Genomic DNA, 24,519 nt, shown 5'->3' with positions numbered 1-24,519 from the left:
GTGGCACTCTCTCTACATAAGACATCAGATTTAATGTCCCCATTCTGAACAGACGTGGCTGTGTACTTATAAATCCTGCACAGCCAAATAGACACCACAATTTGGCAAGGGTTTTACTGCTGATCATTGACCATATGTCTATTCCCCTATCACCCTTAGGATGAATCCCCAGTATATCTATAGATCAATAAAATCCAAGGGAGATAATTGTGTTCTCAAACCTGTAAGTATCTGTTGTAATTGGCAGGTAATCATATTCACCAAGAAATACAACTAATAGTTTATCACACCTTTATTGCAAAAATAGATTTTATAATATAAAATAAATACACAGAAAAACTACAAACTAAATACAGTTTACTGTCAATGAAGAACTATAAAAGTATTGAAAATGTTTACACATGATAAATGCTACAAATTTATTGATACAATTTCTATTTATAAATTAACTTCCCATAAATTCCCCACACTTTTCTAATTTATATGCAATGTATATTTTAAATTATTCAATTATTATATGGTATCTATGGTTTTGAAAACAAGAGGGAGTTTCTTTGCTACAATCTCATTGAAGGGCTATAGTCCTGAGATGAGATGTAGCGCAGAAATTTCCTTGAGCTGAAAGATCATAGATAATCTGTCTATCACTATTTTCCTAGGCAATGTTAATGACCTCGGCATATGACGTCATTGTGTTCACACTCTGATTGAGAAAAAAAATCACAGTGGATCGAATAGCTTAACATTGAAAATTATCACACAAAAAGATCAAGCAAAATTTTTAAAAATAGCGATAAAATAGAACAAGTCAATTACTACTTTCCATATCACACTGTTGATTTCTTTGTCAACTTCGTTTTCTTTATCTTTCAAAATTGGTGTAATTCTATCAATTGGGGGAAAAGTCAAGGATATGATGACACAAAAACTATTATACAAACAATAAGAAATAATTCCAATTACACATAAAAGATTTATGTGACAGCAACCCAAAGGATTCATTAAACCAGAAGACTTATGTGACAGCAACCATAGGACAGATTAAACCAGAAGACAATGGATTCAGAGTTGGATTATAGAGTTATTGCACCAATGCTTGGGAAACTGGTAAGTGAAATTAATATTCTACCAGGAATATTGTTCAACAATACCGATGCAATAGCCCTTGCATTGTATATCACATCTTTTAAATTTACATTTTGCATGAATGTTATATTTGCCATTACTTTAAAATTGAATGCTTCTTTTTGCAATTTTATATTATTCATACTTTGATCAGCTTTCCTTAGAATCTGATGAAATTTGAAGAAATTTGTCAAATCATTTCAACTTTTAAAAGGGAGTGACATTTTAAATAAAGAAGAATGTGTCCTGAAACAAAGAAAACACTGCCAAATCAGATGAGAGAGTCAGACAAACTTAGCCATATGCAAAATAAGGTTGAGATTGAACTAGAACATAACTTTATCTATTTATTCTTATAACTCCTTGGAGGAATATCTGTGAAATGAAGGAAATTCAAACTGGACCTGTGTATAGAGGTTCCTTGTATTATGTATTTAAAGTTGTTTTCAGCAATTTCATTAATGTATAATAGTTTCATTAAGCATACTCAAGTTATTAATAAGCAGAAACATCAGATTTGGCCATTTTCTTGAACTTTTCGTCATTTTAAATACCTTATAATAAAAGAATTGATAAGAAAATTTAAAGCTTTAATCAGACTAGACAATATTGCTTGCGGATTAAAAAAAAAACATCATTAAGGGACATGTATCTGCACAAACAGTTATTTGCTGTAAAATTATATTCATAAAATAAAATATCACAATTTGTATCACCTTAATCATGTTATATGTAAAATATTTCTTTTAGATAATTTCTTGGTGTTTAAGAGAGACCGTATTTCCCTTTACTGCCTTTGGTATTTTTGTTAATATCAAAATATTGATAAGATCTTTATATTAATTATTGCCTTTGATATTTTTTAATATTGGATAAGTTATTTTGTCTTTAAAAAAAAATAAATTATTCCCTCAAGATTTATATTTTTCAAAAATCTACTTCATCCTAAAAACAACAAAAATTTTTAGATGTTTAAAATAAAAGACTTGCCGAAAATTTCATTGTCTTGCAAGGAGAAATATCTTATCACACTCAAAGCAGTGATAGAAACTATATATAACAATTTTATGACAGTATAATGTGTACATATAAATGCTCAGAATTTAGCATATATTCATTATCAACAATTAGGAAATCTCATGGTGAGCATGAATACCAATATGGTTGGGATTCCAAATACATTTCTATCTTTCATGGCCGTCATGATTACTTGTGTAGGAAATCAGACTGTCTGGATAAAATCATCAACACATTCTATTTCATAGATTAGTACACACTATTAGAAATCACCCTTCCTGGCATTTAGTGAAACACAGTGAAACAGGGTGCTTGTTGGAGATTTAGAGTGATAACACTTAGATTTATGACCTTGTCATATAATATCTATTGAATATACAAAGAGGTTTTTGAATCCCAACCAATCATGAGCATTGAATAATCACCACTAAGAAAGATTTTTTACTGAATCAACTTGTATGTACTGTACCAGTAGATTTTACAAAGTATACTGAATCAAGACTCTGACTTTATTTTGGTAATAGGCCAAAGTGATCTCAGAGTAGGTGTCAATCATATTCACATTTTTTTATCTTATGTCAAATCTAATGTTTTTTTTATGTTATTTGTAGAATTTGGTGTTGATGGCAGATGTTGGATATTTTCTTTTTAATTTATATACATGTACAATGTTTTAAACTCTGAACAATTTGGTTATTGATATTATTGTACAGACAACTGTTTATTGTTGAAGACTGTATTGACCTCTATATGTCTTTTAGTTATTTGTCTTGTTGGGCTGCTGTCTCAAAAATGTATACCCACATCTCCTCTCATTTGATTCATACTTTGACAATGCTGTCATGAATAAAAATTTATGTTCAAATACATGTAACAGCCAAAAATAGTTATGATGTCTTGCTATGTTGGTCAACAAGAAGACCAATACAATTTACAGAACTTTAAAAAACCCAATTAATTGATATTTTATGAAGATATTATACTTGAATTAAGTTTTGAGCTGCTAAATATGGATCTTTTGCATATGGTGGTCTAAATCTCAAAAAGTTTATAATGTTCCAAAACTTTTCCTCAGTTGTGAGAGCACTTTGCTTTTTAGTATAGACATGAATGGCAGTAAGCTGTCCTTTTGATACTACTGATAACTGGAATCGGATCAAATTCACCCCCCATAAAATTGAAACTGCATTAGCTAGTGCTAGACTAAATGTCCAAGCATCATCATAAAATAGAATATAAAGTATTCTACCCCATGTAATGTCTATTGTTACCATGGAGATGTATATTGAGATATGAATTTCATAAATGATCATTGATAAGACGCAAACAATCAGGAACCAGATGAACAGGACATGGTTGTTTTTAGCCACACATTTGAGAAGGAACAGGCAGTGATGATCCATCTCTTCAAAACATTGCTCACATAAACGACAGTGCTTTGTTCTCATTGGTTTAACAATCTAAAAATAGAAATGACAAAGGAATTTGCTATGGAAAATGGGAAATTTTCTTGTTGTTATTTTAATGTACATACCCCAAATTATAATATAATGTTATGATTGCTTGAATTTTTATTGATTGGAACATATTTAACAAATCATAATGCTTTCTTGTAAGTTTTTTTAAAATGTTTTTACCCAGAATGCTTCCGATTCTGAAATGGTAAAGTATTGAATTTTGCAAGTCATGTTTAAATGTCACACAATACAATTTTTTCAAATACTTGTTTGATTAATAAGTGAAACCTATTTACAGGACTGAAGAGAAATCAATTATTAACTAGGTATTAAAAAAAAAACAGAAATCAACACTTACTTAAGAAATGAAGCTCACCTTTTATCACTACTTAAGTTCCTGTTTTTTTTGTAATTTGATACTTCATTCAAATTTTTTCACAAATTTCTGTTTGATTGATATAAATCAATCATAAGGTCACCAACTTCATTTTGGGTGTATTAACGAATCTGTTACTTAGTTGGTCAAAAATGGATTTTTTTAATGTACTCATTACTGTATTTTCTAGATTAATTTCTTTCTTTAAGCATGTTAAGTGTATTACTTTTGCTAAAGATATATGTTTGTGGAAGATGGATCCCATTTGACCCTTTAATTGGGACAGTACAAATACATTTTTCAAAATGTAAGATGCGGGAAGAGTATTTTCATAACAAAAATAGGAGATATGGGATGAACTCTAATGAAAGATCAATATAACTGAACACAACATGATGCTTCTTTGAGCTTAAATCATTCATATGACAAAAATATGCCATTGAATTTCATTTGTACCTAGTTCACTATAATTTTCAGTTTATATCTACCTATCATTTTTGTCAAAAAAAAATCAAAACAAAATATACTGAAACACTTAATTTGATGAGAGAATTGTCATTAAAGGGCAATAACACCCTGGGTTTAAATATTCACAAAACATGACCCAGTTTAACAGAGTGCTGGTAATATGGTTTCAACATAACAACCGATACACATATTTTTGATAACATAAAAGAAAGAGGGTAAGAATATAAAGGTTTTAACAATGGTGAACACAGAAATGTTAAAATTATTTTGTTCTCCTGTCACTTTTATCACAGCCCATTATTCTCTATTCTTTATCTATATTGCCCATTATTCTCTATTCTTTAGCTATATTGCCCATTATTCTCTATTATTCAATATTCTTTATCTATATTGCCCATTATTCTCTATCTATATTGCCCATCATTCTCTATTATTCTCTATTCTTTATCTTTCTTGCCCATTTTTCTCTATTCTTTATCTATATTGCCCATTAGTCTCTATTCTTTATCTATATTGCCCGTTATTCTCTATTCTTTATCTATATTGCCCATTATTCTCTATTCTTTATCTATATTGCCCATTAGTCTCTATTCTTTATCTATATTGCCCGTTATTCTCTATTATTCTCTGTTCTTTAAGGAATGACTGTAATATTTTTTCTGTTTATGAAGAAATAACATCAAAAATGTGGTGCACACTGAATAACCCGCGTAGCGGGTTATTTTAAAGTGTGCACCACATTTTTTATGTTATTTTTTCCATTTTAAGTCGGAGTAAATCATGAAAAAACGTTGATGACGTTACAGTCACATGACAAATTTATGTCTATGAGCTGATAGACAAAACACTGTCAGCCAATCAGAAGACGCGTTACATCCAAAATTAAATTATTTATCTATATTGCCCATTATTCTCTATCTATATTGCCCATCATTCTCTATTATTCACTATTCTTTATCTTTATTGCCCATTAGTCTCCATCCTTTATCTATATTGCCCATTAGTCTCTATTCTTTATCTATATTGCCCATTATTCTCTATTCTTTATCTATATTGCCCATTAGTCTCTATTCTTTATCTATATTGCCCGTTATTCTCTATTATTCTCTGTTCTTTATCTATATTGCCCATTATTCTCTATCTATATTGCCCATCATTCTCTATTATTCACTATTCTTTATCTTTATTGCCCATTATTCTCTATCTATATTGCCCATCATTCTCTATTCTTTATCTTTCTTGCCCATTTTTCTCTATTCTTTATCTATATTGCCCATTAGTCTCTATTCTTTATCTTTATTGCCCGTTATTCTCTATTCTTTATCTATATTGCCCATTATTCTCTATTCTTTATCTATATTGCCCATTAGTCTCTATTCTTTATCTATATTGCCCGTTATTCTCTATTATTCTCTGTTCTTTAAGGAATGACTGTAATATTTTTTCTGTTTATGAAGAAATTTATCTATATTGCCCATTATTCTCTATCTATATTGCCCATCATTCTCTATTATTCACTATTCTTTATCTTTATTGCCCATTAGTCTCTATTCTTTATCTATATTGCCCATTAATCTCTATTCTTTATCTATATTGCCCATTATTCTCTATTCTTTATCTATATTGCCCATTAGTCTCTATTCTTTATCTATATTGCCCGTTATTCTCTATTATTCTCTGTTCTTTATCTATATTACCCATTATTCTCTATTCTTTATCTTTTAACTCCCTATGATTCTCTATTCTTTATTTTTTTGGCCAATTTTTCTCTATTCTTTATTTCTTTAGCCCTCTATTCTGCTCTTTTTGCCCATTATTCCCTATTCTGTAAACCCAATCCAAACCCTCGTAATACGGTCTTGATTTTCCTTTAAAAGTACTGAAATGTTAATCAAGTGTAATTTATAATATTGTAGTTTCAAAGGAGAGCAATAATAATAGAATTTATCATAAAGTGAACTCTTTTTATTTTTTTTAAGACACGAAACACATTTACTGGTATGGAAAAACACCTGAATATAACTTACCTTATATAACCCAGAGAAGTATACACAAGGGGCCTTGTGTTTACATAAATTCTTGTTAATTCAGGACAAAATCCACTGTAATTACTATTTATTTTAAGTCTTACTTTTATTAATTTAAAGCACATAGAACGTCAGAAATTTTAACTCCAATAAAAATCATTGCTACTGAGACATTCGGTGCAAATTATTACATATAAAATAAATTATAATTGTAATTCATACAAATGTACTATAATAAAATTTTTTGACTTATGCAAAATTTAACAATAATGAAATAATGAGACCTCTAATTATCTCCCTTGATAAACAACGGAATATTAAAATCAATAAAAGCACCGAATTTAGTTTTGATATGACTAGTATTCCTATTTTATGGCACATCTGAGACATATATTCTATGCAAGTGTTCAACTTTTAATCTTTTAATTCACTGCAAGATAGGAATTTAAGACGTTTAGGGGTATACATCAGTCATCAATGAGACAACTAGAGTTCAAGATTGGGTCTTCAACTAACATCAAACAGTTGTCTTTACAATGTGTTAAGCTTTATATTACCTTGGGTATAACTAAGCTATTTATAAATTTAACAGAAGCAATCAAAGTTCTGATATAGACAATAAACTTGTTGAATGAAAATAAACATTTATTTCAGGGCCTTTAATAGTTCACTACATGGTATGGGTTTTGCTTATTGTTGAAGGCTGTACAGTGACCTTTAGTTGCTTACATCAACATCAGTTTTACTCTGGTGGGAAGTTGTCTTATTGGCAATCAAGCTTACCACATCTCCTTATTTTCATATTAAGCCTATCCCTTTTATGAATTTAAAACATTTTTATCTTAATAAACTGTTTATACAGAGATATGTATTGCCTTTTTGTTATTTCCATAGTAAAATGCAAATGTTGAAATTAAAATAGCAATAATTTAACATTAAGTTCTGTAAAAGTTTCAAAGTCAATGAACCATGACTGAAGGCACAGGGCCAAACAATCTCATAGAAATGAGATGTGCCAGTGCTAATACAACTGCACACCATATATCTTTGACCTACCGCTAGTGGTTCCCCATAAACTGACCTAATCACAGACTAATAAATGTAAACTAAGCAAAGGTTTCAAAGTCAATAGACTAAGACTGAGGGTGTGGGGCCAAATAATCTCCATGGAAATAAGATGTACCAATGCTAATACAACTATACACCAAATATCATTGACCTACCACAAGTGGTTCCATAAACTGACCTAATCACAAACTAATACATGTAAACTAAGCAAAAGTTTCAAAGTCAGAAGACCATGACTGAGGGGCCGGGCCAAATAATCTCCATGGAAATGAGATTTACCTATGCTAATACAACTGCATACCATATATCATTGACCTACCACTAGTGATTCCCCACAAAACTGTCCTAATCACAAACTAATAAATGTTGACGACAACGCTGATGCCATGGGAAACAGCATACCTTTGTCTCCGTCAAGGCGAGACAAAAACCATGTCCAAGTTTAAACGTTTAAATGAGTGTAACATTGAAACAGATTGCATAGAAAAGTCTATCTTTGTTTGATTTAATTGACCATTTCTTAAACCTTTAACCACTTTTTGTTTTGGGGTGGGGGAGTGTATTTGTTTTCCAAATGGCATGTGACTTGACCAAAAATAACAAATTCTGCAAAAACAAAGATCAAGGAGTGTTGGTAGCAGATATATCATGTACACCACAATATATGGTGAAAAACAAATGCCTGTAATATTCTCAAAAAGTTGGCTTTTCAAAAAGTTTAATCTAGCCTATGTAATGACTGACACCATTTTATGGAAAACCTTCTAGTCATTGATACAATAAACTGCTTCGCTGAGCGCAGCTGGATACGCCCGCAGAGGTCCAACCCTGAACAGTTGGGGCAAAAATGGACACAATATTCAAGCTTGATACAGGTCTGAATTTGGATTGTATTAAATATTTTATGACATATTATAGGTTTCTGAATAAATGTAGTCAAAGAACTTGCAATTGGTTATATGAATTGAATTTATACTTAATTAAAGATTTCTTGCTGTTGTGCAATACACTGTCCTGTTGCGCAATACTTAGTAAATCTGTTGTCAGACTATAAACAAATAAAGTTCAATTAATTCTCAACGTCTTATTAGAAATTTATGAAAATGTAAAGGGAGCTTACATCAATAGATATAAACAATTCACCAAAGTTTCAAGAGAATTGCTGACAGCATTTTTGAGTTGTTGACAGAAAACTGAAAAATCCCCCCTTTTTTAATGAATAAAACCCCATAACTTAGAAATGTAAAATGTAAAATTTATAAAATTCTAAACGGAGCTTACATCAATAGATATAAACAATTCACCAAAGTTTCATACAAACTGCTGAAAGCATTTTTGATTTTTTGTCCGAAAACTCGAAAATCCCCCTTTTTTTATGAATAAAACCCTGTAACTCGGAAACGTAAAAACTAAAATTTATAAAATACGAAAGGGAGCTCAGGTCAATAGATATAAACAATTCACCAAAGTTTTATGCAAATTGGTTAAAGCGTTTTTGAGTTAATGTCCGACATGTTGACGACGGACGGACAGACGGACAAGGGTATACCATAATACGTCCCGTAAACGGGCGTATAAAAATGAAAATACAATATGTTGTCTTTTATGTCCAAAGGACACCTGCAGAAAATTGTGGTTTAAAGGAAAGGAGAGGGTGCAGTTAGGTACAAAAATTAATAAATTTATGTTTTTTAAATTTCTAATGGTCTATTTGATCAGGTTTGCTATTTGAAATTTAATTCAATATAGGGGAATAACTTTTTTTAATTTCGAGCAGCAGGTTTTGAACTAACAATCCCTATATTGGTAGCAGGTTTGAACTATTATCTCTGTGTTGGCAGCTCCAGAACTAAACCATTTGACTATTAAGGACACTATTCAATTGTCAATACTTATCTCATTGGGATGAGATGAGAAAAAAAAAACATACAAAAAAAGACCCAAACAATTAACAAAATATTAAAGTTAATTACATTTGGTTTAAATTGGAAAGTTAGGAGCAAACAAGCAGATTGTAATGCAGAATTTAACATTGTGTTTCATTATCCAATCTTTTCTTCACCAAATCATTTGTCCATGAAGCAGAGGTGGGATAAAAGCTTTTCAGTTTTGGTTACCGTACTATTTTTATTTTATTCCTCAGAATTTAATTCCTTTTGCGCAAAATTCAGGAGAAATGCGATCAATGTTTAAGAGGGTTTCAAATTTTGCATTAAACTAGAAGTTGTGATTAAAAAAATTGCATATGAATGAGTGTCAAATGAAAAGTAAAATCACAAAAATACTGAACTCCGAGGAAAATTCAAAACAGAAAGTCCCTAATCAAATGGCAAAATCAAATGATAAAACATATCAAACGAATGGACAACAACTGTCATATTCCTGACTTGGTACAGGCATTTTCAAATGTAGAAAATGGTGGATTGAACCTGGTTTTATAGCGCTAAACCTCTCACTTGTACGACAGTCGCATCAAATTCCATTATATTGACAACGATTCGTGAACAAAATGTCACAAATAGGGGTACAACAACAACACGAACCCTACCAAAAACTGGGTGTGATTTCAGGTGCTGCTCCACATGTGGCACCGGTCGTGTTGCTCATGTTATTACAAAGTCGGTAAATAGTCAAATTCGGTAGGTCACATTCGTGAAAAGGGAACAGGATTGTAGTTACGACATAAGGAACATATCCGATATCATCTGTATAACGGATATTCCATAACGGTCAACCAACTCGTGATGGTGTCCGTAAAATCTCTTTTGTCGTAAAGTATTGTTTTCAACCGACCCTCATAGTCAATTTCTAGATATAAGTCCTAATCAAATGGCAAAATCAAAAGCTCAAACACATCAAACGAATGGATAACAACTGTCATATTCCTGACTTGGTACAGGCATTTTCCCATGTAGAAAATGGTGGATTGAACCTGGTTTTATAGCGCTAAACCTCTCAATAGACACCATATTCATGAGAAAGAAATATCAATATACCAAAGGAAGTATTAATTTTTTTCCAGATTTCCAGTTTTCATTCACGACTTTCAGTGGATATTTTTGTTAAAAAAAATAAGACTTTTTAACAGAGATCTTATGTCTATTAATACACCAATTAATTAAAAAAAAACAGTGACCAACAGAAAAATGTTACCAAATGCTGGTATTCATAAAGTTAATTTGAGCTCGTTAGAAAAGATACTCTTTGTAAGACAAAAATTTCATGTCTATTCTACTGCCCATTCAAATAGGACACCTACTAACAGAAGGCATGGTTGAAATTGTCACTTTACTGAATTTTCTTATGAATCTTTTCAAATAATTGATTTTTTAGGGGTCAAAGATAATTTGATATATAATATTAACAGAATTACAAACAACTGATCAAAAAATAAATGGGGAATGTGTCCATGGGACACAGATGATGCCCACGCTTGCATACAACATTATAAAGGGACATTACTCAAGAACAGTAAAAGTGATGCCACCAAAATTCAAACTTGATCTGTGTTTTGCAGTTAAGTTAAGGTATGGAAAGACCTTTTTAAAATCTTGGAATCAGATTTGGCTGACTTGTATGTTGTTTTAGTTTATATAATTTCAAATGTGTTAGAAGTATGGGTGTCCTCTATTACCAACATAACCTGATGAAGAATACTCCAGAAACATGTATTGTGTTTACAGAATGCATCTTAAGTCAAAATTTGGTAGCAAAGGGCATTCAACACACAATTTTTCAGAGCTGGATTTTTGCGTTCTTTTTTCAATACTGTAAATTCAGAAATTTATTTGTGCATTTATTATTGCGATTTGAAGAATGGACAAGAATGCCAGATTAATTATTGTGATTTCAGGAAACTCTGTATACAGATGCATGTATCTTATATCAAAATGTGAGTTCTTATCATTATGAATCTCAGCCAGTAGCATTATTCGCATTAATAAAAACATTGCAACAATTCTGAATTTACAGTATCCATCCTTCCCTTCTTTCATAGCAAAAATATCTTACCTCACAAAATGTACAATAGTCGTCCAATTTTTGCTGTGGTATACACAAATCTACAATGGTCATCTTCCTGTTACCGACTGAATCAAACTTGGACTGTGTTACTACACCTAAATATATATAGATAAAACACCTTATTGTACATACTCAACTATCCACAAGGGAATAGACAAAGTCGCACCTTTCAAAATAGTTCCCAAATTCCAATTTGAAGTATGCTAAGTTCTGTCCCTAATAGTATCTGAGAAACAGATCAAACCATGAAAATGAAGTCAAGGTCATATGAACCCTGCAAGACAGACATGTACACCATAAAATCACTCCATACACCAAATATAATTGACCTATTGCTGATAATATCTGAGAAAAAGACCAAACCACAAAAACTAAACATTGTCCAATGAACCATAACTAGAGGCTCTCAAGAGCCTGTGTCGCTCACCTGTATTTACTGATGGTTAAAATTATAATTAATAGTATTAGATATTAGATATTATAACAATATCTAAGATAACAAGAAATGATTGTAACAGGATGCTGTTACGAAGTCTCCCAAACGAAGCTCCCATAATTCGTAATTCCCAGGGTCGCCTGACATTGGGCAACGTCCAGTGAAAATTGGTTTGGTCCAGTAAATTTATATGCATTAGTGATGCCTTGGGACTAACCTTGTATATCATTCAAATCATCTTGGCATGACAAACCAGAATATATATGGTTTAGGGGTGGGGATCTCGACCATTTACAAGATACTAGAACATTGGGGGTGGGGAGGAACCCCTGGGGATCCTGGCCCTATACATCATTCAAATGTTCATTACATGACGAACAGGAATATATATGGTTTAGGGGTGGGGATCTCAACCATTTACAAGATATTAAAACATTGGGGGTGGGGGGAACCCCTGGGGACTGACCGTATACGTTATTACAATGTTCGAGACATGACAAATAGGAATATATATATGGTTTAGGGGTGGGGATCTCAACCATTTACAAGATATTAGAACTTTCTCAAATGGCAGGGGGTCGGGATGACCCCTGGGGACTAACCCTGTATTTCATTTGATGTGCTTTATCATGGCAAACCAGAATATATGTGGTTTAGGGGTGGGGAATTCGACCATTTACAAGATATTAGAACTTTCTCAAATGGCAGGGGGTTGGGATGACCCCTGGGGACTAACCATGTATATCATTCAAACAATCTTAGCACAACAAACCAGAATATATATGGTTTAGGGGTGGGGATCTTGACCACTTACAAGATATTAGAACTTTCTTAAATGGCAGGGGGTGGGGGTGACCCCTGGGGACTAACCCTGTTTTTCATTTGATGTGCTTTATCATGACAAACCAGAATATATATGGTTTAGGGGTGGGGATCTTGACCATTTACAAGATATTAGAACTTTCTCAAATGGCAGGGGGTCGGGATGACCCCTGGGGACTAACCCTGTATATCATTCAAACCATCTTAGCATGACAAACCAGAATATATATGGTTTAGGGGTGGGGATCTTGACCACTTAGATATTAGAACTTTCTTAAATGGCAGGGGGTGGGGGTGACCCCTGGGGACTAACCCTGCATTACATTTGATGTGCTTTATCATGACAAACCAGAATATATATGGTTTAGGGGTGGGGATCTCAACCATTTACAAGATATTAGAACTTTCTCAAATGGCAGGGGGTTGGGATGACCCCTGGGGACTAACCCTGTATATCATTCAAACCATCTTAGCATAACAAACCAAAATATATATGGTTTAGGGGTGGGGATCTTGACCACTTACAAGGTATTAGAACTTTCTCAAATGGCAGGGGGTGGGGTGACCCCTGGGGACTAACCCTGCATTTCATTTAATGGGCTTTATCAAATAGAACATTTTCAATTAAAAAGATTGTGTCTATCACAAATGGTTTTCAATTTATAATCATTTGAAAATTTAAAAAAATAAAATCCCATAGGGTTCTATAGTAAAACCCTCTTTTCTTTTTGCCCCTCATAGTACCCCTTTATAAACCCCATTCCACAAACAAAACCCTGATTGCACCACTAGACATGTTAGTCTAACATATTGTGAAACCCTAAGTTAATCTGACAAGCGGTTTTGGAGAACGGGTGCAGACAAGTTCAAATTTAAAAGCGAAGGAAGAAGAAGAAGAAGAAGAATAATAATAATAATAACAAGTAATCCTGTGTTAGGATGCTTACACAAAAGTCGCCAAAACGGCCCCCAACCATTGTTCTGCTGTTTCCATGGTAAGCCAAGGGAGCCATTTTGAAATTTCAAAGTCGGATATCACATCTACACGTGACAGGTCACATTACTGTCAAGTTTCATAAAGATTGAACCAAATCTAGATTTTTCGCATTTTTGTTGTTTCCATGGCAACAGTGGCCATTTTAAAAATTCCAAAGTCGAAATACAGCTATATATGGTGCTACCTGTAATAATCTATCATTATATAACATAAAAAGTACATAGGAATAATTCAACACTATCACATGACTGATCACATGACTATTGTTCTAGAATGTTCCATGAAAATTGACCCCCTAAAATAATGCCAAGATGACCCCGGGCTGAAATAAAAAATGTGGAATGGACACCTGGACATCGGTCTCTTGTATTCCACAAAACTTAAAGGTTCTACCAGTAGCGAATCAATAGTCGAAAAATGACCCCACCCATGTTCCGGCCCCCAAATAGTGCCAAGTTGACCCCCATTTGAAATAAAAAATAGTGAATGCACCCCTAGAGATACTACCCCAACATCATACCAAATATAAAGTTTCCATCATTTAAGGCTTGGAAGAAAATGGTCTGACAAATTAGGGTTAAGAAGAATAATAATAATAACTAGATTTGTAATTGCTAGCAATAACGGATGGCACCCTTCCCCCATTGCCAGGCGAGCAGCAGCCATTTAGAAAATTCCAAAGTCAAAGAGTGCATCTACTCATGCAAATTATCATTTTTGTAAAGTTTCATTAAGTTTGGAGCATTTTGAAATTTTGGACATTTTTGCTGTTTCCATGGTAACAGTGGCCATTTTGAAAATTCCAACTTCAAAATGCAACTCTGCCCATGCCAGTTACTATTTCTCTAAAGTTTCACCCAGTTTGCATCATTTTCATTTTTTTGGAAATTTTGGACATTTTTGCTGTTTCCATGGTTACAGTGGATAATTCCAAAATTCTAAAAGCAGACATCTCATTGCCTCATGTCATGTTATATATCAATACAATTTCATTGACTTTGGTGGAATACTCCTTAAGAAAATGCTGATTATATGCATTTTCACATAGGGTCAATGTTAAACTTGCCCCCAGTTTCCATGACAACGGTGGCCATTTTGGACTATCCAAATATTGTCTTGACATCTTAGCATACTGGGTAACATTTTCATAAAGTTTCATCCAGTTGGTTCTTATAAAGAAAGAGTTAGAATTTTTGATATTTTAGCTGTTTCCATGGTAACGGCAGCCATTTTGAAAATTCCAAAGTCAAACTGCAAATCAGCACATGCCAGTTACCATTCCTGTGGAGTTTCTTCCAGTTTGGAACACTTTTGACATTTTTGCTGCTTCCTATGGTAACAGAGACCATTCCCAAAATTTAATGACAGATGCCACATTGGTACATGGGAGGGAACATACCATCAAAGTTTCATGGGATTTGACCTACCATTTTAAGAAAGTAAATGCTATTTTAAGGTTTTTGTAGCATTTTGACCATTTTTGCATTGTTTCCATGGTAACGGCAGACATTTTGGAAATTCCAAAGCCGAATTCCACATCTACCAATGTTGCTCATCGTTACTGTGAAGTTTCATTAATTTTGGAGCATTTTGATATTTTTGAAAATTTGGTGTAGTTTCCATGGCAACATAGTAGTTCGGATGTTTGCCAAAATCATCCAAAACCAGTATATAGTGGACACCTACATTGTATTAAAATCTAATGATTTTAAGTTTATGCATTCTCAAATAATTCACCAAACTCTAAAATTTTATTTTTTCACTATCTTTCGGTTTCCATGGTAACGGCAGCCATTTTTTAGTGCCAAAGTTCCACTGCAATGCAAAAGTTGGTGTTCCTTGTTATAGAGAACAAGCATTTAGATTGGTTCCATTGGCTCTGAGAAAAACTCCCGGACAAAATTAGGTGGAAGTATAATAATAATAATAATAATAATACAGAAAAAGAAACAGAGGAAAAGCAATATGTCACCTGACATTGTCGATCGGGTGACATAATAGATAACGGGACAAAAACATAAAGTCCCCAAAACTCCGTTTTGGCGACTTAACAAGTAATCCTGTGTTAGGATGCTAACACAAAAGTCGCCAAAATGGCCCCCAACCATTGTTATGCTGTTTCCATGGTAATGGCAGCCATTTTGAAATTTCAAAGTCGGATATCACATCTACACGTGACAGGTCACATTACTTACAAGTTTCATAAAAATTGGACCAATTTTCAAATTAAGGCATTCTATGTTGTGATGTTACACTATTGTTTCAGAAAAAGGGTGAAGGTTTGGTACCATTAAAACGTTTAAACCCGCTGCATTTGTTTGCACCTGTCCTAAGTCAGGAATCTGATGTTCAGTAGTTGTCGTTTGTTGATGTGGTTCATAAGTGTTTCTCGTTTCTCGTTTTTTATATAGATTAGACCGTTGGTTTTCCCGTTTGAATGGTTTTACACTAGTAATTTTTTGGGGCCCTTTATAGCTTACAGTTCGGTGTGAGCCAAGGCTCCGTGTTGAAGACCGTACTGTGACCTATAATGGTTTACTTTTATAAATTTTTACTTGGATGGAGAGTTGTCTCATTGGCACTCATACCACATCTTCTTATATCTATTCATGTTTCCATGGTTACGGTGGCCATTTTGGGAATTCCAAAGTCAAATGCCACATCTACATAAGACAGTCAACATGTGTGTAAAGTTTCATTAAGTTTGAAGCATTTTGAATTTTATGACATTTTTGCAGTTTCCATGGTAACGGCACCCATTTTGAAAATTCCAAAGTTGGATGGCACATCTACACATGACAGGTCACATTACTGTCAAGTTTCATAAAGATTGGACCAAATCTAGATTTTTCGCATTTTTGTTGTTTCCATGGCAACTGCAGCCATTTTGGAAATTCCAAAGTCAAATTCCAAATCCACTCGTTAACATCTCTGTAAATTTCATTAAATTTGAAGCATTTTAAAAAAAATTCACATTTTTGCAGTTTCCATGGTAACGGCGGCCATTTTAAAAATTCCAAAGTCGAATTACAGCTACATATGGTGCTACCTGTAATAATCTATCATTATATAACATAAAAAGTACATAGGAATAATCCAACACTATCACATGACTAATCACATGACTATTGTTCTAGAATGTTCCATGAAAATTGACCCCCTAAAATAATGTCAAGATGACCACGGGCTGAAATAAAAAATGTGGAATGGACACCTGGACATCGGTCTCTTGTATTACACAAAACTTAAAGGTTCTACCAGTAGCGAATCAATAGTCGAAAAATGACCCCACCCATGTTCCGGCCCCCAAATAGTGCCAAGTTGACCCCCATTTGAAATAAAAAATAGTGAATGCACCCCTAGGGATACTACCCCATCATCATACCAAATATAAAGTTTCCATCATTTAAGGCTTGGAAGAAAATGGTCGAACAAAATAAGGGTTAAGAAGAATAATAATAATAATAATAATAATAATAATAATAATAATAAGAAACGGGACAAAAACATAAAGTTTTGGCGACTTAAAAAAACATAAAGTCTCCAAAACTCCGTTTTGGCGACTTAATAAGAACTGAGCAAAAACAATAAGTCTTCCCAAACTTCGTTTGGGAGACTTAATAACAAAAAACTGCAAAATTTCTGTAAAATTACTAACTCAGGGGCAGCAACCCAACAATGGGTTGTCGGATTCGTCTGAAAATTTCAGGGCAGATAAATCTAAATCTGATGAACATTTTTGCCACCTTGTCAGATTTGCTCTAAATGCTTTAGTTTCAGAGATATAAACCCAAAACTGCATTTTACCCCTATGTTCTATTTTTAACCAAGTTGGCCATGATGGTTGGAAGGCAGGGTCATCGGACAAATTTTTTAAACTAGATACCCTAATAATGATTATGGCTAAGTATGGTTAAATTTGTCTCAGTAGTTTCAGAGAAGAAGATTTTTGTAAAAGATTACAAAAACTTTCGAAAAATTGTTAAAAATTGACTATAAAGGGCAATAACTGCTAAAAGGGGTCGACTGACAATTTTGGTCATGGCGACTTGTTTGTAGATCTTACTTTGCTGAACATTAGTGCTGCTTACAGTTTATCTCTATCTATAATAATATTCAAGAATATAACCAAAAACTGCAAAATTTCCTTAAAATTGCCAATTCAGGGACAGCAACCCAACAACAGGTTGTCAGATTTGTCTGAAAATTTCAGGGCAGATAGATCTTGACCTGATAATCAGTTTTACCTTGTCAGATTTACTCTAAATGCTTTGGTTTCAGAGATATAAGCCAAAATCTACATTTTACCCCTGTGTTCTATTTTTAGCCATGGCGGCCATCTTGGTTGGTTGGCGGGGTCATCGGACACATTTTTTAAACTAGATACCCTAATGATGATTGTGGCCAAGCTTGGTTAAATTTGGCCCAGTGGTTTCAGAGGAGAAGATTTTTGTAAAAGTTTACGGACGACTGATGCCAAGTGATGAGAAAAGCTCACTTTGAGCTAAAAATAATCATTACTTAAACCAAATTTGGTAGACCTATTGCTTATAGTATCTGAAATATGGACTTGATCACGAAAACTTAATCTTGTTCACTGATCCATGAAATGAGGTCGAGATCAAGTAAAAACTGTCTGACAGGCATGAGGACCTTGCAAGGCACGCACAAACCAAATATAGTTATTGTAATACTAATAATAAGAGAGAAATTAACATTACAAAAAAACTTTTTTTCAGGTAGTCACTGGACCATGAAAATGAGGTTAAGGACAATGGACAGACAGAAACTTCATAACATAAGGCATCTATATACAAAGTATGAAGCATCCAGGTCTTCTACCTTCTGAAATATTAAGCTTTTAATTAACAAGTTAACGCCTCCATTGCCACCGCCGGATCACTATCCCTATGTCTCGAGACAAAAAACAGGATATCACATCCTAATTTTTACGGTATGTTGTTAATAAAGCACAAAAAATTAATACAGTATATGTAGATTAATTCTCTTTTTATCAATAGACTATCATATCAAACAGCCATTTCTAACTATAGGCATATTAAACATATAGGCCAAACAGAGTACAATTCTGTTGTTAATGCATTTTTTGATGAACCAATCAGATTATACCTTAGCGATTATAGGAAAATCTGAGACGTAATATTGATAACAATTCGAATTCTCCTTAATATTGTCAATTTTAAAAACCTTGAACAAAAGTGAAATAAAAAAAGATTAGAAAATATATATATATATATAAATTTAACCCTGATATTTATTTATGAGCTTTCTCAATGTTAAGCAATATTTTCTGTTGGTCAAAAATATCTGACTTCAGTTTCAGTATCAATCCCAGATTAAACACAGGGGTCCAGGAAAATTATCGTGTTCCCACTGTTTTTTATTGGAAAGAGCAAATTTCGTTCCAAAATATAATTCCAGAGCCTTTGTGATTTAAAATTGCACTATAGCTAACTCTGGGACGTTTTTGGGGGAAATGCTGGAAAAACTGAAAGCTGAAAATGATGAAACAAAATAATAAAACTATGAAACAGAGGAATATAAGATTTATTGAATCCTGGAAATATATTTTGATGGAAATAGATAGTGTAGATTGGATTATTTGTAAATACTGTACAGGACAAACAATATTTCATGACAAAATAGACAAGTAATAAAATAAGAATGTGTCCATTGGACACAGGTGCCCCTGCTTGTAAATATGCAAGGTCAATTTACTAATTAATACCTTTTGACTTTTTGTTTTCTTTGAAACTTAATGACATTTGTTTCTGTATGTTGTCATTAGATTGCTTGGGTGTTGGAGTGCTCTCATTGTTCAATAATAAACAGTAATCTGGTAACTCGAAAACATTGTAAGCTACACCACCCAAATTTGAATTTGATCTGTGTTTAGTGGTAATAAGCAATGTGCATAAGTTTCATAACATTTGGTTGAGGCAAAATACCGGTAAAGTTAGAGTATGGAAATGGCAAATTCACCAATTTTTCCATTTATAAAGGGACATAACTCAAGAATGGAAAAAGTTACGCCGCCCAAAATGGGAACTTAATCTGTGTTTAATAGTAATAAGCATTGTATATAAGTTCTAGAATATTTCTTTGTGGCAAAGTAAAGTTAAGAGTGCAGAAACAGTAAATTTGCCGATTTTTTCCATTTATAAAGGGACATAACTCAAGAACAGTGAAAAGTGACGCCACCCAAACTCAAACATGATCTGTGTTTGGTGGTTATAAGCATTATGTATAAATTAAGAAAATTTGGTTGAGGCAAACTAAAGTTAGAGAATGGAAACCAATTTCTGGACATATGGATGTACAGATGGACAAGGGTAAGCGGGGGCATAGAAGTCGACACAGAAATTTATAACTTTTTCGGACAAGTTATAAATCATGGTGGCTTGCCCAGGTCAAGCTGTTAAAAAGTTAATGTCAAACCCTAAATGGTTGCAGTAAGACCTGCTTTACACAGCATATAGTTGACCTATTACTGATATCATAGCCTGGCATCCTGGCCAAACCTCCTATTCATGTCAGTAAGGCAAGGCATCATACAATACACTAGACCACTTTTCAGTGCGGAACCTGACTGAATAACTGTGCATGTGCATGTTATATAATCAAATCAATTGGTAAACCTAAGTAGAATCTGCTTCCCTACATCTAACTTTAGATTGTGACGAATGAACAATGAATATATTGATTGGATCATAACTGAACCATTGACCAAACCAGTAAGGTTTAGATTATTATTGCTGTATTCTTCATGAAAATTGCATTTTGCATGAATTTAAAAATAATTTCAACAAATTCATGGCTATAAAAACATTTCCTGCCATGTATTAAGAAATGATGTTATCCCACAATGCATCATTCTTACATCCAATAAACAATAATGTTTCCACCTGGCTCTACTGTCAAACAAGTGAGCCAGAATCCCAGGCTAATAGTATCTGAGAAACTTACCTTATCACGAAACTTAACTTAGACCAATGAACCATGAAAAAAAGGTACAGGTCAGATGAACTCTGTCAAACTAACTTCATTCTATAAAGTTTTATTAAAGATACCAGGCTTATAATTTTGTACGCAAGATGCCATTTCTTCTAACCAAGACTTAATATCAGTAACTCCCAAATCAAAATAATTGGAAGGCCAATACAGTGGTCTACAATTGCTTACTACCACTTCATTTTAACTCTGGTGGATGGTTGTCTCATTGACAATCATACCACATCTCCACATTTTTATATTGAAGAGTGTAGAAAACCAAAAGTTCCATAAAGGTAATACAAATCTGGCAAAGGCTATCTATAACAAATATACTTGACCGATTGCTTACCAGAAAGTATCTGAGCAATCACAAAAATAGTAAAAATCTTGAAATAAGGTCAAGGTCAGATGAACCTGTCAAATGGACAAATACACCTTACAATCAATCTATAATCCAAATATAGTGGAACTATTGCTAATATTATCTGAGAAATTGATTTAATCAGGAAACTTAACATTGAATAATTAAACAGACCAAATCATAATAATAATAATAATTATAAGCAGTCATTGAATTTGAACTATGAAAATAAGTTCAAAGACAATGGACATATGCAAAAAAGAAACTCCAGACCATAAGACAACTGTATACCAATTGGCCTTTTCAGAATCTAAAAGACTATGGGTAATCTCATTGATTATTCACCAAAGTGAAAATAACATTATATCACATCAATGATTGAATTTCCATTGTTTAGGATGTTTTAAACCAATCACAACGTCTTGATGTACCCTTTTGAAAATATTACCCAGAATGCATTAGATTCTGAAACAGCCAAATTCTGTATGATTACATAGATACATATCATCTGCTTACCTGGATTTCTGGTAATTAATAAATAATACATATAATATGTAATTATCATTAGTATTACAGACAGTATACTTAAAGTGGTGTAATTTCCAGTAACTGTCAAAAGGTTAAGGTCAAAGTTTATGTTACCATGAATAAATAACTACAAATTCAGAATATGAAAATAATCATCTAATAAATAGCAAATTACAAAAAGACACACTAAAATGATTGACTTCTGCAATATTGGAAACCTATATTTTTATTTGGAGATTACAAGATCTTTTCCTAATTTAATTATTGAAATAATTTGTTAAAGTTTTATTGATACTTTGTTATAATAAATTCTGACATGTATAGGCACTGATACAGTGGCATAAGCAATTATCATCCTTTTTTCACATATATCACCCTTCTTAGTCTCTCTATAATTCTCATATCATGACTCTGAGACATGAGCAGGAGTTATCAACATCACAATGACTGAGGAGAAGTTATAAGTGATGTCACAATGTGTGAGGAGACGTTATCAAGCTTACTTTTGTCAATCGTAAAACTCTCTTAGAATGGCTGCGGAGACCAGAAATCGTATGATAAACAAATAATTGGATTTTCAGCCACTTGACACAATGTGAAGGCTTTTCGCTCACTTGCCAAAAAAGGTTCACAATGTGGCTCCTGGCTGATATTTTACAATATCATTGTTCAGAAAACCTGATAATTGAGATCCATGAATTCACCTTATCAATACTTTAAATCAGGCACATGAGAATGCTTTCCTTTATTCTGGCAAGAACCTGGTTATAGAAATCATTTGGTAAGATAATGGTATTCCAAAATAGTCAAAGGATGATATGTGGTTGTAATTATCAACACTCAGATGAGAATTGTTTTGTCTTATCAGGTTTTTAACTATTACATACTTTTAATATAGAAATTATTGCAATGTTTTCATTAATGTGAATAATGCGACCGTATCATTCATAATTTCAGTAGTAATGTTCCGTCATCCAATTTTTGCAATAGCATTAATCAGATATCACATTTTGTCCGGAGGTCAAGGATTCTCAATAATAAATGCACACATTAATTCCTAAACTTTCAGTAATAACTAAGATTCTTTAACCAGAAAAAAAATCTGTGTTATATTTTCAATCATGATTTTACTAGCATTCTGATCAACTGTCTGGAAAAATATTTATACAGTTTCAGTCATTTTAAGAGGACTTTGAAGTTAGGATAATTGTTTTTGAACTGTCAAATTCATATCAGAAGATTTGTAGAAAAAATGTAAGGCTTTAGAATTAAAATCAGTTTAATGACTTAAAATAGCAACCATGCTAATTTTGATTTTATGAAACAAAACAAAAACAGAGGTTTCAAGTTAATCATAAATTATATATGAAACTGGATTCTTCTACATGTACTGGATTTGATGGCATGAAATCACCATTTCAATATAATATCCTGTAAAACTGTTTAAACATGACCAATACTTGTTTCACTTGTTCAATTTAGCATGTTAAGATTGTCAATAGCCTTTGCTGAAACATTACTATATAATGAAGTGACCAATCTGAACTTGATCAATATATTCTCCTGTCTGGTGTGAAAAAAATAGTGATCATTAGCAAATATTGCCCTTGGCATAAAAAAACATTTATTTTGAGAGCCCCTTGGATTATTTTACAATACTGAGTGAGAGTTTTATAACCAGAAAAGCAGTGCAAACAATATTAGTGCAAGATGGTGATTAATAAACCTGATCTCAATAATATAAATAACTTCTGTACTTTTTAAAAAAATCCCTAATACCATTTTAGTCATTGACCTTTCTGTTTCAGATAAGGTCTTGTCTGCCAAACATTGTCGTTTCCAGATCATTGATTCTGATATCTTATGAGGATAATTTAAGGGTAATCCATTTAGAACTTTGATGGACTTTGACAAAAAAAAAGTTAAAGTTAGCAACAACATAGTACCAGTAATGATATATGACTGGGAAAAAAACATGATACTGTGCATTCATTTATTTTTGTGGATACCAATTTTTTGTGGATTAAGGAAAAATTGTATTTTCATGGATATTTGATTTTGTGGTTTTACGACAGTCTGCATAAAAGCCTATAAAAATTTGTACTTTGTTAAACATTTAAATTCATGGTTGAACAGTACAGTCAAACCTGCCTTAACGGTCACCTCGTTTCAGCTGTCACCTGCCTTTAACGGTCACTTTCAGACCCTTCCAAACATATTCTCTATATAATTTAACTCTTATAAGCGGTCACCTGTCTTACGCCTTCAGTGGTCACCTATTTGTTACACAAAACCTTCATTTCAACTTCTGACAACGGTCATTTTAATGTTTTTTTAAAACTACTGAAATAATCATGACGAAAAATATATGTGTTCAGTACCGAAGTCAAAGTGAATATCGGAACCCGTTTGCAACGGAGATTCTGCTATAGGTGAATTCGTGAATTCCTCGTGTTCCACTCCTTTCCATTTCCATTGAAAACTGTTTGACTGATTATTTCTACAAATATTAATATATTTGAATGTTTTCTTTACGTTTACATTGCCAGAATCCACCATTTTTTATTTCATTGACACGAGAACCATAACTCTATCAATTGAAAAGACTAAATCAATTTGCCCCAATCTCAACCATAGTTGATCTCGGATTCAATATTTTTTTTCCGGAACCTCATTTCAAAGGTCACCTCTCTTGATTGGCTACTTTTAGTACTTCCCAAGAGTGACTGCTTAATACAGGTTTGACTGTATACATGAAATCCATGAAAATAGGTATCTCACGAATAATAATGAATCCACA

At 32.9% G+C, this 24,519-nt stretch overlaps 1 protein-coding gene across 4 annotated transcripts in view; it reads right to left on the bottom strand.

Annotated features, from left to right (window-relative positions):
• Positions 1 to 277: 277 nt before the first annotated feature.
• The window catches only part of LOC127707634 (uncharacterized), a 58,163-nt gene continuing 33,921 nt past the window's right edge, over positions 278 to 24,519 (bottom strand). For 2 of the 4 annotated variants that reach the window (XM_052212268.1, XM_052212269.1), the window contains exons 7-9: positions 21,708 to 21,800; positions 11,550 to 11,656; positions 278 to 3,602 (exon numbers count right to left, since the gene is read on the bottom strand). In XM_052212268.1, coding sequence (XP_052068228.1) covers positions 3,120 to 3,602; positions 11,550 to 11,656; positions 21,708 to 21,800 — 683 coding nt within the window. In that variant the 3' untranslated portion in view covers positions 278 to 3,119. Of the gene's footprint in view, positions 3,603 to 3,642; positions 6,323 to 11,549; positions 11,657 to 21,707; positions 21,801 to 24,519 lie in introns of those variants that run through there. The other 2 variants (XR_007984974.1, XM_052212270.1) reach the window with 2 other exon arrangements.

The sequence above is a fragment of the Mytilus californianus genome, unplaced genomic scaffold (genome assembly GCF_021869535.1).
Source record: "Mytilus californianus isolate M0D057914Y unplaced genomic scaffold, xbMytCali1.0.p SCAF_7, whole genome shotgun sequence".
NCBI lineage: Eukaryota > Metazoa > Mollusca > Bivalvia > Mytilida > Mytilidae > Mytilus > Mytilus californianus.
The sequence above is the reverse complement of the archived record's forward strand: the minus strand, read 5'-3'. Positions and strand labels throughout refer to the sequence as shown.